The 20,237-nt window shown below is 40.8% G+C and overlaps 1 protein-coding gene across 1 annotated transcript; it reads left to right on the top strand.

Annotated features, from left to right (window-relative positions):
• The first annotated feature begins 1,153 nt into the window (after positions 1-1,153).
• Positions 1,154-19,780, top strand: slco2a1 (solute carrier organic anion transporter family, member 2A1). Its single transcript, XM_071926228.2, has 14 exons — positions 1,154-1,314; positions 6,386-6,523; positions 7,317-7,479; positions 8,045-8,257; positions 8,512-8,610; positions 8,970-9,109; positions 10,511-10,583; positions 10,898-11,062; positions 11,927-12,131; positions 12,906-13,053; positions 15,062-15,225; positions 18,296-18,360; positions 18,578-18,698; positions 18,830-19,780. The coding sequence occupies exons 1-14, from the start codon at positions 1,255-1,257 to the stop codon at positions 18,948-18,950; spliced, it is 1,875 nt and encodes a 624-aa protein (XP_071782329.1). The 5' UTR covers positions 1,154-1,254; the 3' UTR covers positions 18,951-19,780.
• The last annotated feature ends 457 nt before the right edge of the window (positions 19,781-20,237 follow it).

Raw genomic sequence — 20,237 nt, 5'->3', positions numbered from 1 at the left:
CCAATTTATTTGTCTTTAATTGTCGCACCCAATGAGCAAATACACATGTATTATTAATTTAAGTAGCCAAATAAAAATAATGAAACATATCAATATTTAAAGGCTGCATACCTAGGCTACACTGTGCAGAAGTCATACAGAATACTGACTAAATTGGGCACTGCACAAGGCACCTTTCATTGCCGCTGAGATATAGGCTGTGTTAAAACATTCCTACAGACCTGTACTGTAACAACATACTAATATTTAGATGATTAAATACAAATAGATTGGTTTAAATCTATTTATACACGTTTAAACGAACGTGCCTTTATTTTGAAGGCAAAATGCCCAAACCGGAAGTCTTCAAAAACTGGATTAAATGAAACGGCTGTGTAATGTTGGCCTTCAGTGAAATGCCTCTACAAGCATAACATCATCTCCGCCCGGGTTTATCGAGATCATTATAATTAGGCCAATGAAATCTTTTCTCAGTATTATAAGCTCTTTTCTCAGAATTATGACACAATTACCTCGGAATTATTAGATATTTTCTATGAGAAAAGTGGCAAAAGTGGAAAAGAATCATAGTCGGTAAAAAACAAAAAAAAAACAACAACAAAAAACGGGTCATGTATGCCACATAGGCTGCAGTGCTGAAGCCACTTTGGCTTCAGGAGAGAGGGGGAAAAAACGAGCTGCTCTACAATCAAAGCGCTGTAAAGTCCGGTGTCCAGTGGCTGTTGCTTCAATAAAAAGGCGGTAACACAGCATTTGATTAAAAAGGCAGAATTAAAATGTTCATTTAATCGTATTGTTTTTTATCAATAATAATTAGATTGTATTAAATGCTATTTCCCCAAGCAATAGCCTCTGATATGTAGCTATAATATAATAATATCCTCTAGACCTGTAGGCTCTCGACCAGAATCTGAATAACGTGGTTGCTAAGTGACACATAAGTTTCAGTCAGCGTATTAATATGTATGCGGTCACAGGTGTGCGTCTATGGAGTTGTTTTACAACGGCTTCGAACGTGACTCAGCCAATCAGGACGCAGCAGCGGAACTATCTGTTCTTTCTAATTCATACTTTCAAAACATTTACGCGTGGGGTTGTGGGCTGAGTCCAGTTACATCACTGACAGTCATAAAAACCCACTCCAGCTGAACGGAGGAGAAACAAGACATCACACTCTCTGACACAAACCTCGACAGGCAACATTCTTGCCACTGTGTGTTAGTGGGGTACTTGGACAGGACAACGGCTAAACTAATGGAGATCTATTCCCCCAAAGAAATGAAGAAGCCAAGGTCAATATTTTGCAACATAAAGGTAGGCATCAGCGTTGTTGTCACAGTTTCATCATGCAGTATGAGTGAAGAGTAGACATTCAATCTGTAAAAACACTACATAGTTAGTAGGTAATGTCTTGTTTTGACCTGCAGCACTTTTTTCCTCCATCGTTTATATAACCACCTGAATTATTCCGTTTCATGAGGTTGCATAACTTTACAGAGATGATAATGAAAGTGATGAAGTAATAGTTGAATCATATCCCGAGAAGACAGTGTCAGCAGTGACATCTCAGTTCATAGATCTGTCTTTCTCAGAAAGCCTTAGCATACGTGCCTCCTAGAAGTGCTCCCAAGTTACTTAATTGAGCTTCACCAGAGCAACAGGTATCTGTCTGTAACACAAGTTTGTAGTTATTCCAGGTCAGATTTAATTCAGATCAGATTTAATTGCAGTTTTCTAGTAGTTATCAGTGCACAGCTTAACATAAAACACAGAACATTAAAAAAAAAAAACCTCCTCAAATGTTCCAATTTTCCTGAAGTAGGCTATGCTTTGTTGTAGAGTTATAAAGTATGTTTATAATCAATATAAGTGATCAAGGTCAATATTGTATCTTTTGTGTGCTTAAATGTGTGTATGGTTGTACTGTAATACCTTACCGTAAAATTCCATTCACAGCAGTGAATGCTATTGCAACAACTGTTCACACAGTGATTATTTTACTATGCAATGTTTCATGGTGTGTCTCAGACAAATATTGAAGCCAAATTAAACACTTAAATTTATAGTCTGTTTATGCAAGAAAAAAGAAAGGAAAATTTCCCTCTGCTTCAACTGTTAATTCACCTCATTTACACAGATAAAGTAAGGGAATGTGGGAAATGTGGGGACAAAAGGAGGACTTATTTGTTTTTCTGTCATTAAATAAATCTTTTGCAATCAGAAGTGCAATTTTGACATAACCTACGTGCCAGCTAACTATATCCAATTCAAATATTGGTATACCTTCTGCAATTGTGGGTCAAACGTTAAGAGTCACACTGAACACTCATGTGAAGGACAAACATAACAGCGTTGAGGGCCAAAAGGAGCCGTTGTTATTGCTTTAGTACTGTTTCAATCATGGGAATGATTGAAACAGGTTCTTGTTTCGGGGGCATGAGTAATAGTTTTTATGTTGCTGTTTGCTGGTTGCTTTCAAAACTCAGTGAAAAAAGGCTTGTCTTCTCCACAGGGACTGTGTTGAGTGAATGAAATATGACTGATGCTGATACTAAAAAGAAACATAGACGCTCTTCTTTTCTTGATTTTGATTTGCTGGGGCAGTGAAAGCAGCCGTTTCAAGTAGCTTCTAAGTCCAGGAGGCGAGCCTAACAATGGTTATGTGAAACATTTTATTATCTATTTTAAACCCTGGAGTGATGCTGAGTAGTGAGCATCACACTACTCGGACTCATTGACATTCAGAATGATCAAATCAAATCAAATCAAATCAAATCAAATCAGGTCGCGCGTATCTATCTGGCTGTTGACCCCCTGCCCCTCTCTGGTTTGCAGCTCGCCCTTCTCTGCTGCTTGTATTTGGATATCAGACTCCAGAGCAAACATACACAGAGATAAGGCCTTACATCTAAATTCACTTGGAGGCAAAGTGGTGTTTACCAGTTGTTTTTGTCAGCATTCTCACACAGACCGTCGTGGGTCCATTTAGGGTCAGATTCGATGTGCAGATTGGGAATTATTGCATCTCTTGGATCTCCCACTCCCCATTTTAAATCATCACTTCAAAGCCCCCTAATTATACACTGTGTGTGTATGTGTGTGTGTGTGTGTGTGTGTTTGGGGATGGGGGGTATCAGTACGAGTCATGGTTAAGACGTCATTGCCAAACATGTTAATTTTCTTGAGTGTTGTTTACAGTGAACCTTCATTTCTTCATACTGGAGAGAACAAATTTGGATGTTGAAAGCGATTGAATTGCACATGATCACTTACAATGGAATGTTAAGATAACGCGAGAGCTACACCTCAGGAGCAGACTTGGCAACTGTTCATCAAATCAAATCAAGCTATTCTCACTTGGGTGAGTGGAGGAAGTGGCAGAAGGCCAAATCAGCAACATAATCTTCCACCTGGGCCTTTATGTGTGCATTTTGGGAAATTTGTCCCACTGACTTGTGGGGTTTTACATCTCCCCTGTCTAGAAATTGCAGCAAGGAAAATTGGCACAGTTGCTTTTTTCACATGAAACTAAATCACTCTGCAGTCCAAGTGCCAGCAGGTCAACAAAGGTTTCACTGGAAGCAATCATAACTATCCATCTTTTTTCGACACTAGTACATGCTGTACAGTGCTCTGCTTTCTATTTACTCAGTTGCATCAGGACATTCTGTTTATCTTTTCACAACGTTGAACTTATCTACTGTGGGCTACACCTTGACTACACCTGGGTTACACATACAAGGTGTGCCATTTAAATTCTCCAAGGACTATACCCCACCTCCTTTCCGCCAACATCCAAGCCAGGTTTCTTACCTAGGTGCTCACCTTAGTTTCACAGCACACATGATGGTTAAATGTTGTAAGACAGCGCCGTGCTGCATTCCTCTCTGATCTGCCCTCAGCGCCTGTTCACGTAATGTTTGTTTTCACCTCGCTTCAGTGCTCTTCATCAAAGCACCTGAGTGGATGGGTCATTTTTGCGAGCGTTTTAACCCAGAATTGCATGCAGGTTTAACTTAATTCACCGTGTGTCTTTGTGCTGCTGCTTTTCGTGGACTTGTATCACACAGAAATGAGAGAAAAGGGTCTTTTTCTGAGACCTTTGATCACGATGCTATTGTGTAGCAAAAATGTTTTATGTTTCTTTCACAATGGAAGGGAAGTGTTTCTGTGGCTATGACCGGCTTCTTTCAAGTATATTGGGGGATTTGCTACAGATCTATTCCTTTTTCGTTTTGTTACAGAAAGGTCAGGCGTTTTACTTTTGTGTAGCAAAAACAACTTCCTCGTGGAAATCCATGGCTGTCCAGCCCAGTGGCCCCAACACGCGCCCCTGAAATAAAAGCATTTGAAATTTAAGTCAGAACTTCCCTCAATTCTTCCCTCGCAGCAGGGCCGAGGGCTGGGACAATAACGTCCAGACAGGCTGAGGTGAGAGTGTTTAAGAGGGATGAGGATGTTCGAGATCCATGAAGAAACCCATTCAGTACAGAGTTTACTGTTTGAAATATGGCGGTTCAATGACAGACTTGCCTGCTTACAAGCATCAAATGTGTTTAATCATTTGTATTAACAGTGTGGATAAACAACAACATCTGCATCTCACTTACTTTCCGAGGAGACATCTCCAGTTTATCAGCAGTGCTGTACAGGTCTTGATGAAAGCTCTGGGTCTCAGAATCAGGTTGTTGCCAGAGAGATGATGCACTGTACTTTCGGCTCTATTTCTGCTTTCACTGTTTCTCTTTTGCACAATTTCTCACACCAATATCCCATCCAACTTTCAACATTATGTAACATTCCTGTATCAAGAATCTTTGACCTAGTGTATTTTGTTATTGATATTGATTGGGCACAAGAAGACACTTCTTCCTCCATTCCCCAGTCTAAAGCTGAATTCTGTCACTCTGCTGGATTATGTGCTATCTTAAGTGATTAAGTTGTCCTAATACTAAAGCCAGACTGCCAGAAAGCCCAGAGGGCAAGATATAAAGTAGTTATCTGCTGGCTCTGAAACATGATATTTGGATCAACCTTTTTCTTAGAATTGTAAAATAAAAAGATTTTACTGAACTGAAGGCTGAACGGAATTTGGGTTGACCTAAGGCTGTGGCAGAAAAGAGATTGCCATATGGACTGATAATTGTTTGTTTTAATCTAAATCACAAACAAAAGACCTTATATGCCTGCCTGAGCAAATAGGTCCCATCGAAAGCATTTTGATAATTGAAGCCCATTTGATGCAAAATGAGGATGAAATATTAACAACGCTGTAAAAAGCGTCTATTGTGTGTGCTAACAAACCATAAAGCCAAGCTTTAATAGGAGCATTAACTGTTCCAGAGTCGAAAGGAGAGTTTATTCTCCCTCAGCCTGTCTGGCAGCCGGTAAATAACAGAAGGCTTTGATTTAATACTTGTGTTTTCATAGCAAATTCACTCCAAATCTCAACATGTATCTTCAGCATGCTTCATGCATTCATGGCCTCTAGAGCAGCTGAATCCATTTGAAGGGTGTCATACAAGCGGCTGCGTCCGTCTGCCGACACACACAGAGGCAAGTGCCTCTTCCAGATCACTGGGAATCCGTCCAATGAGTGACTTTGATCTTTGCACGGCTCTGGGTGTCAGAGAAAAGTCCCAGAGACAAAATTCCGTAATAAAATGAAAACGCAAATCTCTTAAAGCCGAGTAATTGGGTAACACCGATTCCTTGACCTCAATATTGAATCATACATTTCCATATCTTTTGTAACAATTCTTTTCAGCTAGTCCAAAAAGCATAGATGAATGACTGATCTGTGGTAAGATATAACTTTCATCTGTAGATAATGGCTCTTTTGGAAAGTGGCCTCTCCGGGAGAATATGTTTGAGGCCTCCAGCCTGTTCTGTCGACATGTGAGTGAAGCCAAAATAGTGATGTTTTCTTTTCAAGGTGTCTCTTGTCTATGCAGTTGAAAACAGTTTGACAGACACACACAGATTGCATTTTAAGACCATAACCTATTGTACCATTGGATCCATCATTGTGACAGGTTTTTTAATTGTAGGACCATACACTTGCCACAGGTGTTTTTGACAGAAATGGGTGTTAAAAAAACAAAACCGAAAAAAACATATCCAGTGTATATCTTGGGTACCTTTTACTGTATTTATGTTTTAGAGACTCTTTCAGAATAATTCTTGCTTTCCATGGCATCAACGTAACTTAAGTTCATCAACATCTACACTAGTTTACATGCAGACAAGGCACTGCAATGAAGCAGGACATGGGAGAATGACTTCCCACCCCCTCACAGATTTGACATTATGTGTTTGTCAGCCAGTACTTGTGCTCTTCTGTAGATTTCTCTGAGTCTCAACCCTCCTGTCCTGTCCCCCCTAGCTGTTTGTGCTGTGCCATGGCCTCCTGCAGCTCACTCAGCTGCTTTACAGCTCCTACTTCAAGAGCACCATCACCACCATCGAGCGACGCTTCGGCCTCAACAGCTACTCGTCGGGAACCATTTCCTCTCTCCATGAGGTACGAGCCAAATATAACATACCCGCACGGTTTAAGCTCATGATAGATTTATTTCAAGGATACCGATGACAAAGAAGGAATTGCAGAACAAGCAACTTATCAGAATCACACTTCCTGACAATTCACTTGGGACATTTTGGAACAATTTTATTTCAGCCAGTGGGCGAAGGCAGCTAAAGAATAGTGAAAGAATTCATGTGCTTGTGGGGTGATAGTTGAATGTGCCTATGTGGAATTTAAATACTCACTGATAACTGTCTCCCAGTATTTTCAGGTTTCAAGTGTTCATGTCCACGGTTCACTAGTCATGAATGAGATCTCTTTGTTGACATATGCCACCCAGCTATTTTCAATTACTGTATTGCTCAGGGCCTCTCCTCTCCTGGGCTGTGGTTACGCTTGGCATTTCAATACACTTTTTTGAGATCTGCTTCTAAATGAGTTTTTTCTGAGACAAGATTGCCCAAACTTGGCCTGGAAATGTCAGTTATGCCTCTCCTGTGGCTGTATTTATTTGAATCTCTGTCTGCATCTTTTTCCCCCTCTGGACTGGATTGTGTCCAGACAACACCGACTTCCGATCACAATGCGAGACCTGACCACTTCCATATCTGGTTTTGAAGATTCAGCAGCAATGTTGGCAAACTCTGAGACCTGTTACCAGATCTGCTACTTAACGCGTCCCATGAGCTGTTGATAAAAGTCGTATCGAAATGACAAGTGTAACTGAAGCCTTAGAGAGAATGCGCTGGTTCTGTGTCCTGTTTGAAACACAAGTCTCTCTGTTTCTTAGGTCGGCAACACTGTGCTGATAGTGTTTGTGAGCTACCTTGGAAGTCGGGTTCACCGCCCTCGACTCATTGGAATCGGCGGACTACTGATGTCCATCAGTGCCATGATCCTGACCTTACCTCACTTTTTATCCCAACCCTATGAATACGATTCAGTTCTACACGGTAAGACAAAGTTTCCACCTAGCCCTGCATGTAAGACCACACTGCTACTCTGTGTTCACTGGCACTGCTGTGACAGCCGGTGTGACTCAGTCCAGAGCAGAGGACTCATGAATGTACAAATATGTCACTACAATTTATGACACTTTACATTAGGGGCACTGTGGTGTGCAACACTGGCTCACTCCACAGCAACAGCAGTCAATAGGAGTCGTCCCAGTGTCTGGAGGGACGCACAGGGGCTGCTGGAGTGTTTAGAAAGCTGCAGGGGCTCTCCAGCTGAACCCCTGCATAAATCAGATGGAAATTCCTAATCTCTATGCACTTGAAGAAAGATTAGAGTTATCTCCAGGGCATTTAATTTGTTTTAACATTCTCTCCCTCTTCCTTCCTTAGTTTTGCCCTCAGACAAAGTAACCTGGCCTCATGCAGCGTGCCAGTGGAGGGTCAGAGAAACTTCAGGAAATTAAAGTAGACTGCCTATCTGCATTCACTGGCTTGTCATTAACTATCGCTGTCTTTGTTCTCTCTTTCCCTCTGCACCCCGTGATGTGTCCCGTGGTTCCAGATCGCCATGACATTTGCAACCTGCAGGTGAACTCGAGCAGCCCGGAGTCTTGCGGCCGCGACGAGACCAAGCGCCTGGCTGATACTAACAACCTGTGGCTGCTCATGGGCAGTGCTCAGCTGCTGTTTGGCGTGGGCTCAGTGCCCATCCAACCGTTTGGGATTTCCTATGTGGATGATTTCGCTGGGCCCGGCAACTCCCCTCTTTACATAGGTGAATGGCCTGCAGTTCAGTGGTTGATTGATTTGTTCAGATAAACAGATCACAGATCACAATCCAGGACATAATCTCAGGGCCACGGTGCCACACTGGGTGATTCTGCATGTAGATAAGCCCGACGATATCCTAGTAAGATGTATAAGTGTTTTTGGCGAGGATATCATAGAAAAGCTCACCAGCGCTTCATGACTGTAGCCGTGTAATAGCCGTGTAACCCCTGCCTCACAGCCACTCTCTGTCGTTCGCAGCCATTCTCTTTGCCATATCTGTGTTTGGGCCTGCCTTTGGCTACCTGCTGGGCTCGGTCATGCTGGGGATCTACGTCGACGTGGACAGAACCGGCTTAGGTAATGGCTTTTAAGTCTTTAAAGACTTCCTTGATTTGATGCATTTCAAAAGTCTAACCCAATGGAATATGAGTCAGGGAAAGAAAGGCAGTTTTATTTAATGGGAGGGGTGCAGAGGGGCGGAATTGTTCAAAAATCGGATGGTTTTATTGGTTAGAAATTTATATTTACATCTACTAGTGCAGCATGAGGTCACCATGAAAGATACTCTGTTTTCCAGGAAGTAAAAGTAATGGGAGTTCATTTCATGGGGACTTTAGAGATGTCCTAAAGGTGTTGATAGCCAGATTAAAGCGGAATGGATGGTACGGTGTTGTATGTGGTGCCTCAATATTCACTGTCTGTCTTGCGTCTTGCAGTAGCCAACAAAGAGCTGAGCCCCAGTGACCCCCGCTGGGTGGGGGCCTGGTGGATGGGCCTGCTCATCGCCTCTGCCAGCCTGGCTCTCACCTCCATCCCCTACTTCTTCTTCCCTCGCAGAATGCCTTATGAAGGCAATGTAAGTCACACTCACAGAGCTCTTCAAGTAGGACAGCTCCTTTTTTATGATTAAACATTCATTGAATATATATTGTATGGATTGTATGGATGGAGCATACATTTAATGTTTGAGGGAAGTATAATTGTGGGCTCATATATCTCTCATATTTTACTGACATCTACTGGCTTTATGTCAGCATTGCATAGGTTTATTTTTCCTGCCTTGCTCGTTCATAATCTAGAGGTACAAAATAAGGGTTCTACAGCTCAGGTATACATCATAATATTTCATAATGACGCCAACCACTTTGTAGATTTCCAGAGCCACTGATTTGTTATTGCAATTTCTCCTTGTTTGTATAAGACCTTTCAAACTGTCTGCAGAAACATTTAAACATGCGATAAGATGAAGTCAGTAACTCAATTTTTCACCCCCTTCCTATTTAAACTGCCTGGGCATTTTGGCCCATCCAGCTGTGACCCGGACATGACCTGGCAATATTATGTAAATAATAAGGAAGTGAATCTCTCACCAATTTGATGTGAATCTCGATATGTAGTTAGTGATTCATGATCAGTTAGTGATTACATGAAAGATATCTTTGAGCAGGTCAAGGATTCTATATGATTGCAATCATTTTTGATCTGATACAATTTGATTTGAATGAAGACTAATGCAGAGCTAATGTGTTTTAGTGTCCTTACTTTGACTCTGATTGGGACTTGTGAAATTCAGCGAAAGGAAAATCACATGGGAATCAACTTTATCCTCATATGAAACAGAAATTTCTGACTAGTGGCACATTTTACTGTGACACATAATATACCTATGTTTTTTGACCCAATTTGACCCACAGCTAGAAATATGAAAATCTTCCATTCTACCCAAGGATAGGGCCAATTAGTCTATAATATAAAGCATCCAAATAGAACCACTGTGGGAGTGATGGTGTTTCAGTAAATTAAAGAGATTGTGACAGATCGCACTGATAGAAATTTTGAATAAAGTGCAATGGCGGCACACAGCCACATTTGTGGTTGACATTGCAATGTTTGATTTGCTGTAAAACACAAATGCTCAGATATTTCTCTCGCTAAGAACAAGTGTCAGTGTGAAAAAATTGAGAATAATTATTATGAGCAACCAAAGTCTACAGAAAACTGCAATCAAGGCACTTGACAGTTTGAATGCATGAACACTTCCAAATGCAGCATAAACTACTGCCACTTCCCCTTGGAGACAATAAAGTTCATCTTATCTTATCTTACAGAGGGAGGGGGGCTTGTTGTATCTGCAGAATGTGACATGAAGAGAAAAAGAAAGCTGCAGAAGAAAGAAACACTCACGGCTGATACGACATTTGAATCAGATAATCGTTACATACATGCTCCTTACAAAACTTAATATGTTATTCCCTAGGTGATCGGGACTGAAACTGACATGAATGAAGACTTGAAGAAGCCAGATATCTCTTTACTTGATTTCCTGAAGAGTAAGTTCATTATATTCAGACTGGTTAGCAAATATAGGCACAGGCTGTACCTGTCACACAATTTATATCGCTTCAGTTTTAATTTGATTTGACCATGTTTGGTTACACCCTCCTCAAATAAACCTGTATTCTAGTGGTGATTTGATGCCACAGTTTTATAATGTTAACATGTTTTGTAACAGAAAGATAAAGAGGGAGTGTTTGCTCAAGTCATGTTCAGTATCAGTGAAATAATCAGGCCTTTTTGTGGCGCTGTGTGTCTGTGTGTGTGTGTTTGTGTGTGTGTGTGTGTGTGTGTGATTGTGTCTGATCAGTGTTCCCCAGAATGTTTGTCCGTCTCCTGTTGAGCCCTCTCTTCTTGATGCTGGTCCTGGCTCAGTGCTGCTTCTCATCAGTGATGGCAGGTCTCGCCACCTTCCTCAATAAGTTCCTGGAGCGCCAGTATAGCGCTTCAGCCGCCTACAGCAGCCTGCTTATAGGTAGGTAGAAGCACAAATATAAGGATGGGGGGCAGCAAAATAGCTTTTACTAGATCACAATTGCCTGTTTCAATCAATCTGCAATCAATTTGCTGTTAAATATGACAAGGGATCATACACATCTTGGTGTATATTAAACCATTTTAATGGTCATTGTGAAACAGTCTGTTAAAATCATTTAATAGACACTCTAGAGGGTATTATCCCACTTAAACCATGGCCACTTGCCACAGAGTAAAAATTTAGGTTTGCTCTGTCATCTTCTATAAGAAGTAAACCTCCCGAACACTGTCCACACTACATATTAAATAAATTTATTATCTGGCAACGTTTCGGTCAAGGCCCTTCATCAGCTGCAGGGCTTGGCAGACTACAGCAGTCGTCTCAGTGTGCTAAACAGCTGGTGAGCTGACGTTAGGTAGCCAAATACTTTATCGCCCAAACTGAATAAATCCTGCAACTAGACACAAAATTATTTTGCTGTAGTAGCTTTATCTTCTTGCAAAGGATGTGTATGGATAGTTTTGGAAGGTTTGTTTTTGTTGTCACAGTTTGCATTGAACATACAGTATAGTCTGGCAGTAGCACAGGAGTATCATGTTGCAGTCATTTTCTTACTGAGAAAATCAATGGTATAAATGCCTAAATCAATCATTCTCATGCCAGAGGTGTCACAAGTACAGTCGACAAGAACAATTATCTTGTAAGAAAGAGATTTCCTTTTTGCCTCCTACAGTTCATGTCCATATCCACAAGCATAAAAACAGCACTTGAACAATGTGTATGAGAAGCCCCTTAGCAGGCCTTAAGTAAACCATAATGCCGTCTCTACTTGGAGTTCACTAAGCCCTCCATCGTTCCCAGGTGCTGTGAATCTGCCGTCAGTAGCGGTGGGGATGCTGCTCGGTGGGGTCATCATGAAGAGGAGAGGTCTCTCTCTGAAAGCCATCCCACGCTTCTCTGTGGCCATGCTGACCTGCTCTACCCTCCTCTGTATACCTCTCTTCTTCATGGGCTGTCCCACCCAGAAGGTGTCAGAGGTCAATCATCGGACAGGTGGACAGCATGGGTGAGTGAGAAGGGAGCAAGCCCTGCAGATTCATATTTTTATACAATAATCCTGTTTCTTAAATGATGGAGTCATTGCATCTCATTGTCATAACACGTTGGGTGATTGGTGTGAGTGTTGTGCTGCCTGAGACTGGAGATGGTTTTGTCCACTTTCCTCTGACAGTTTTGGATGTTGATCAGTAAGCTGTTCCAGAAATAATCAAGCTGAACTTTTTCTCACAGAGCAACTTTGTATTGGCTGAGAGGCCTGTAAGCTGCAACTGTCCAATTCTTAGTGATATCCATCATGACTTGATAACAAAAGATGCTACTAGATCATGCACACATTGGAACTGTGATTATTTTCCTCCATAAACAATATAATGAGAAGTTTCATTCCACCACCAAATTGCTGGCATTAAAGTGAAGCTCATTATTGAGTATTGTTTCAGTTAGTAACCATCTTAAGACCTTTTATTTGCTTTCAATTTCCTTTATAAATGGAATTATCTGTATATGTCTGTATATAAGTTGAATTAAATTAAAAACGTATTAGAAAAGAAATTGTAATCTTAGCGATGTTGGCATAACGTGAGACAAGAGTCTTTTGTTTGGCTCTGTGCCACCGGCAGACACAAAGTACTCGGATGTTGTTACATCAAAAGCAAACAGATGCTAATGAAACACAGACTGCACAAACAATAGCTCTGAACTTCAACCCCGGCTACTTGTTTTTGTTTGCTCTTGCGGCTTTGCTGTGATGTCTAAGACTCTCTCTGTCCCCCCCCCACAGGTCTCTAGCCATGTGTTACTCCAACTGCTCCTGTCCTGCCAGCGCCTTCAACCCAGTGTGCGGCTCGGATGACATTGAATACATTTCTCCCTGCCATGCTGGCTGCACCAACTTTACCAGAGACCCCAACAACACCTACAGGGTTCAGGTGTGTGTCCATTCTATCCATGAACATTTGCATTTTAGGCTTTTAGCTGCCACTTTTATCTAGAGTGACTTACAATGTGTGAAACAATGGAGTAAGTTTAAATATCTAAATCATCAACATTACAAGCAACTAATAGCAAAGCGCATTAAAAGGTCAGAGTCTGTGTCCTGACGAAATGTGTAACAAAAGTGACCCTAGAGCAGAATTCAAAGGGTGGACCTTTTTTTTTTTTTTTTTTTTACCTTTTTTTCCTGTTCTAAGCAGATATTTAATCCCAATATTTATGCTTTTGACTATGTGTTATATATCCGCCATATAAGATATAAAATTATTACACACTTCTCATAAGTTGAAATTTAAAAAATACAGCAAAGCATGGTAGCATTGTTCTGAAGGCCCACACCTCTCTGTAGATCATCACCAGTATGTGCTGCATAATTCGACTCATCACCCAGTAGCTTCCAGTCTATGAGAGGTCAGAGCAGGCAGAGAAAGCGCTGTGCTGCTAACACGACCCGGGCGGCTCACAGTCAATGTCCAATCGATGCCTAATTAGCCACAGAGCAATACAGGAGGTGTTTTAAGAGGGACAGAGCTAGGGTACTTTACATGTGTTCCAGCTTGTGAATAATCTACTAGTGGGTGGATTGTGGGACTGCCAATAGAGTATTAGTCAATTTGACTCAGCATATAAACCCGCTGTGTAATACTGTAGCCCAGTCACAGACAGCGGTGGCTACAGCTAGCTTAATGGATTAATCCTCAGCAATCACAGACTAATTATTTTCCCTTGCTTGTAGACTCTGAGACACAGGGAAACTCTTAAAGGTTAGACCCGAGAGCCGAGTGATGTGCTGCTGGGGAGCGTGCTTGGGAAATGCCATAGGGCAGGTTGGCTAAACAAGCTGCACCATAGTACTCAGTCCTGAGCAGGTGGTTTGTTGTTCATACTCGTGTAATTGTTGACATTGGCAGGCAGCTTAGGGAAATAGGTTTCTGTAATGAAGGGGGCAAACAGGGCTCGGGTATCCATGCCACTCCTAAGCTTTGCATGAGAGCTTGGCATGCTGTCGTTCATTCCTGGCAATTGTGGCAAATGGATAAAGGGTTTTGAGTCACAGTGGCCCCTTGTAATCTCCTGTTCTATAGTGACTGTGTGCCTGGCTGATCCGGGCCTGAGCCCATATAGCCCCCATACTAACTCTGGGCCTGTATGCATACAGAATCTGAAAGGATAACTTTTTTTTTCATGTGTGATGGTTCATGGGCTAGAGAGCAGTCTGGTATACAGAAAAAGAGGGAATGGGGACAGAGTGACTTCCTAGTTCTTGTGTGACCTCTATGTTCATCAAGTAGGTTCAAATGAAAGGCAGGGAGTTTATTTTTCCACCATTATCCAGTTCCTGCATATTGGAGGTCCATAAAGGTCCTGCAGTTGCAGATAGACTTGGTTTAGATGTTGACGCCCATTGCTTATAAAGGTCCAGCAGAATTTTTTATTTTATGGACACATACAGTATATGCAACCATTTTGTCTGTCCTCTCTGATGTTGGACCGAACCTGTTACTTAAACCTATTGGCAGAATTATGACTCTGTCCCCAGTCTACAAATCACCAGCCTTAACCCAAAGGTTTTAGGATAACAACACAAAATCAAATGTTTTCAAGTGGCTTCAAACCATAATGTGGTTCCCACTTTTCTCCGTTTTAACATGCAAATGTGTTTTAAACTTTTGTTAAATGTTATTACTCATTAATATTTTGGGTTAAGTGTCAAGTAAAACATATGTAGTAAAACATAAAAAAGTAAAACGTATATACTGTCCATTTTATTTCTTCAGATTATAGCAATGTATTTTTCTTTGCTTCCTACTGTACATACAGTCATATACCATCTGTTGTTTCAAGTAAAATTGATGTAGTAAAACATAAAAAGGTAAAACACAAATATTACCCATTTTATAATTTTACAGATGATAGCATTGTATTTACTTTGCTTTCTTTCAGTCCTATACAGGCTGCAGGTGTATATCTGGCAGCCAGAGTCAGGCTCGCCCAGGTCCCTGTCCAAACAGCTGCCCTCATTTTCTGCTCCCTGTCATGTTCATCATCTCACTGGCAGGGCTGATTGCCAGTCTCTCCCACAACCCCATATATATGATGGTTCTCAGGTAAGAGATGACAAAATGACAGTGTATTATAGAATATGTCCAAATTAGCTATGAATGATGGATGATATGATTCTAGATGATTTTAACATCCGTGTTTGGTGTCCAACCCAAGCACTCGCCAAAGATTTTATGAACCTTGTTGAATCTTTTAATCTTGTTGAATCTGCACATATTAAGCGCCACTACCCCCCTACCCAACATGCACCTCTCTCATGTTTTTAACTCATCTACTCCTAGTAAGTTATCAGAGGCTCTTATGGCAGCTGCCTGGCCATTAACTGCTGCAGATGTGTAATCAAACACAGAGAAGCTGGTCTCATTTGCTCTGCCAGACTATTATTAACTGTGTTGTCCTTATAAGGTTAAGAAGTCAAACACAAAAGTACACAAAAAGTCCTTAAATGACAACACTAGGTCCAAGGAGAGCTAACTGTAGATGGAAGGCAAATAGATTACGAGTGTTTTATGACTTTGGAAGACCTCATGAGAAAATATCAGAAAGCAGTTAAGATGTTCAGAGCAGCTTTTTTTTTTCAATGATCTCATATTCAAGAACTGTAATAATTCAAGGGTGCTGTTCAATGCAACAGACTCTGTCATCAGCTCCTCCCCAGTGGTGCTGAAGTCGCCCCAGAGAACTGTGAGGAGTTTCTAATATTGTTATTTTAACAAAAAGGTTGAGATCACTCCCCTTGACTGAGTCATATCTTTTAATAGGGAAATCTCTGTAGCTTTAACTGTTTCTGGACACACATGTTGTTCCTAGAAAACCCCTGAAAGAGGTCTTTGACGTAGTTGGTCTGGGTAATTTATCGATAATCTGTAGCTGTCTGCTAACTGGCACTTTCCCTTCGGTTTTTAAACATGCAGTGATTCAACCCCTCCTTTAAAAAAGAGAAAAAAAAGCTTATGCGCTATATGCTTGCCAGCCGTGAGCATCTTGGCAAATGCAAATAAAACAATGAAACATAAAATCCAACAAATAATACTTAGGGTGTCGTTGTACATCTCATTTATTTCATTCAAGAGTCAATAAATCAATTTAAATGATCAAGGATTCAATTTGGAAAAACAATGATCAAAGCCCCATGTTTTTGTCAAATATAGTTTACAAGTTAGGAATGATTTTGATCTTGGCGTATTCAAGCAACGCAATGAAATAAATTCCATTGCTGCCTGTGATCAAAAAGTGTTTTCAAGCTGCAGCGTAATACTACAAATGCAGATCTGAAAGTATCTTCTAAACTGTTCATTGGAAGTATACAAACCAATGTATAATTTTTTTCTTTTCAACTTATATTTCAGTAATACAAAGACAGATTAATCTTCCCTCTGAAAACCAATGAAAAGTAAAGTCAAGCATCAGAGTTGATTAAAAAATTTACTACCCCAAAACAAATGTCCTGCAGCTGACACATTACTTTGTCTGCAATTAGGTTGCCAGTGTACATGTACGTTGGCATACATGGACATAGATCACATATCTAGAGCACTAGTGATGTGAGGCGGGGCAGGAATTCACCTCAGTTGACCATCAGCCTGACAGAGAGACAATGCACTCCGGATAGATCGCTTAACACAACACAATACTCAGCAGTGGCAACTTTGAAAGGAAAAAATCCCGACTACATTTTGGCCAGTTGAAACGTTCTGACTGAACTTGCATCAGATCTGCTGCCAGAGACTTCCAGCAGCGCTGCTGAGGATCTTAGCTGCCCACCCTTTCATGATAGATTCTCTCATTCTGGCCATTACTTTCACTGGTGCTGGAATACATCTTTTCTAGTTGAATTTCTAGGAACACAAGACAAACCAGCATCTGTATATATTTATACAGTGAAAACAAGTTAGATTTTCTTGACAACATATCCCACAGGCAGTCGGGTGTATTTGTTGTTTGTTTCTTTTAAATCACCTCAGAAAAAATAAATCTGGTTACTACCACAGGCATTTCAGATATGTGCAGTTCAACAAAAACCCCTGAAAATCTTAGTCTCTTCTAAAAACCAAGCCTAGATCCCTTATATCCCAGCGACTACAGGCCTTTCTCCGAGCTTCTGTTTCTATCTAAGGTTTTAGAGAAAGTTGTTTCAACTCAATATCTTTTAAGATAAGATAAGATAAGATAAGATAAGATAAGATAGCACTTTATTGATCCCCTTGGGGAAATTCAGATCACATATGAGTCAAAATAAAATTTTCAAGTAATTCCAATGCATAAAGAGAGACTCCCCTCATTAAAGTAACCAATGACCTGGTTTTAGCAGCAGATTTGGGTGAAAGTTCGATTTTAATCCTTTTAGATCTTAGTGCAGCCTTCAACACTGCAGACCATGCATTTTAATTGACTGCCTCAAATTCTGGGTAGGCATCAAGGACACGGCCCTTACTTGATCAACTCTTCTCACATGGAACCTTCTTTGTCACTATAGGAAACTCCTCTTCTTCTTAAACACTCATTACCTGTGGAGTTCCTCAGGGTTCGGTTTTTGGCCCCAGTGGAAAACGGTTTTCCACTTACAGGTTCCGATTTGGCCATATCATTCGTTAACACAATGTTTCCTTCCACTGCTGACGATCCACAGACATATCTAGCTCTGAAACTCAGTGACTCAAATGGTTGAGCCACTCTCAAGGAACGCATTTGTCAAAAATAACTAGGTGTCACCAAATTTCCACAAATCAGAAGTAGTTTTTTGGCCCCCCAAGTAGTAGTAGTAGTAGTAGTAGTAGTAGTAGTAGTAGTAGTAGTAGTAGTAGTAGTAGTAGTAGTAGTAGTAGTAGTAGTAGTAGTAGTAGGAGCATTCTGCTAGTGGCTGACATGTGGGTCCAATGTCAATCATTGTCTTCTGTGAGAGGAGCTAATACCACTGTAATATTTTTATTATTGAGATATTTGGCAGCCATTTTGTGCTGATTCACCATTGACAAAGTCCTCCAGTATCTGAAAATGTCTCTTTTGTCTGAAGTATCAATTGCTATCAAGGTTGACACAGTACAACATAGAATGACACTGACAAAAAATGCAAATATTGTGTTAATCTTCTATTTTTTCCCCTGTTATTTTCAGAACTGTTCCCTACGAAGAGAAGTCATTCGCTATAGGAGTGCAATTTCTACTCATGAGAGTGCTTGGTAAGAGAAGACACAAATATGTTGTTGTATTTGAAAACCGTGTTTTTACGTTACGTCTTTGTATGTCATACAAGTAATTTCACCCATTTTTACGTGGATTCCTTTGAAGCAAAAGTTCAAGTGCCCTCTAGTGATTCTAGCTGAACCATACTGGAATGAAACCTGCTGAGACTTTATCGTTAAAACTCTCTCTCTCTCTCTCTCTCTCTTTGGCCAGCCTGGCTTCCAGCCCCTGCTCTCTTTGGGATGGCCATTGATACATCATGTATCTGGTGGAAACGTGTGTGCGGAAAGAAGTTAAGCTGCGGTTACTATGACAACAACGTCTTGAGGAACCGGTTAGAAAACTCACATTAAGTACTATTGACACATATCACATATCAAACATGCTGACACGCAGTTTATCAGTGTCAATGCCAATGTTGATTGACCAAATATTGACGATGCTGATGCTGTCTGACTCCCGCAGGTACTTGGGCTTACAGGTAGGCTTTAAAGTCATGGGGATTGTCCTGCTGATGATGCTGGGGTGGAAGGTGCAGCGGACCAAGGAGTACAGTCTGGAGAAGAGGCCCGACGGACCGCTGTGACCCCACCCACCCCACGCCACCCACCCCCACTACTGACCACAATCTCTAGAGACATCCTGTTGATCTGAGCTCCTCTGTTTCTCAATGCCGAGTGTCAGTCCACGTCTTTGAAGAACCAAAGCTGTCTCGGTGGGAAAAGCCGCGGTCAAGACTCGCCTACTCTGACCTCAATTTACGTAGGCCTGCTTCCCCACCTGGAGCTTCACTGGTTGGAGTTGGGAGTTTTTCCATATAAGAATTTCAGATGTTTTCAGATGCATTTCATAGCATGCCCTGAAGGTGATGATGGCAGTTTCTTACAACATAACCCACTCTTTACAAGTCAGGACAGGACTGGAGTCGGCTAAAACACCATTCTTGCGTGGTACCTCACAACATTTTGCATGCGTCTAATCTGGTTGAAAGAGTGGAAAGAGTCTGACTGATGATCATACAAAGGATAAATGTCTTTGGTTATTCATTACTTGTTCCTAAGGCAGGAATCTATCCATTGAGGTTTCTAGTTGCAATGGGAACATAGCTAACTTAGCTTAATATTTAAGTTTATTTTTTTAGATGTTTGTCTCATACACAGAGGCGTAGGTGACAATTTTAATACTCGTTTGATATTTTACACCGTGTTAATCACATATTATATGACACTTGATTTTATCGCTATGCAACAGATTTTCAGATATCAAACACACTGTTTCTCATAAATGAAATGAGCTGCACACAATATGCTCCTGTACTGTCACGGTGCTCATTTCTAATGTGTAGCCTATCATCCAATTATCTGGTTGCTATTACTGTGCAGTGAATGAATGTGTAAGCATTACTGACCAATAAAAGTGCTACAAATAATTGAGTCTGTAAACTCAGTCTTTTATCTCATTTCTGTGTGTCTCTACCTATCTGTCTCCATACAGAAAATAATACATTTCTCATATAGGCTACTTGAAAATGTTTTTAGACGTATTTGTACATGTAGATGACAATTATTTGAAATATATTTTGAGTGACTAAAATGTATTGTGGCCATACTTGCAGAATAGGCTACTTTATGTTCTCAACAGCACATAGGAAGAACATGTATTTCCAGGGTCCAAAATATGTATTGAATGAATATCATAGGTGCATATTTAATACTTTAGCCAATATTTTAATAGTTTGAAACATATATAAACATGTTCTTTAGTATATATTATATGTTTGTTGTTGTTTTGTTCGTTTTTATTGCAGTCTGGGTCTCTCTCCCCCACCTCTACGTTTGTTAGCAAGATAAATCTGTATCCAGGTCTTTACACT

This window comes from Centroberyx gerrardi, chromosome 9 (assembly GCF_048128805.1).
Source record: "Centroberyx gerrardi isolate f3 chromosome 9, fCenGer3.hap1.cur.20231027, whole genome shotgun sequence".
Classification (NCBI taxonomy): domain Eukaryota; kingdom Metazoa; phylum Chordata; class Actinopteri; order Beryciformes; family Berycidae; genus Centroberyx; species Centroberyx gerrardi.
The sequence above is the reverse complement of the archived record's forward strand: the minus strand, read 5'-3'. Positions and strand labels throughout refer to the sequence as shown.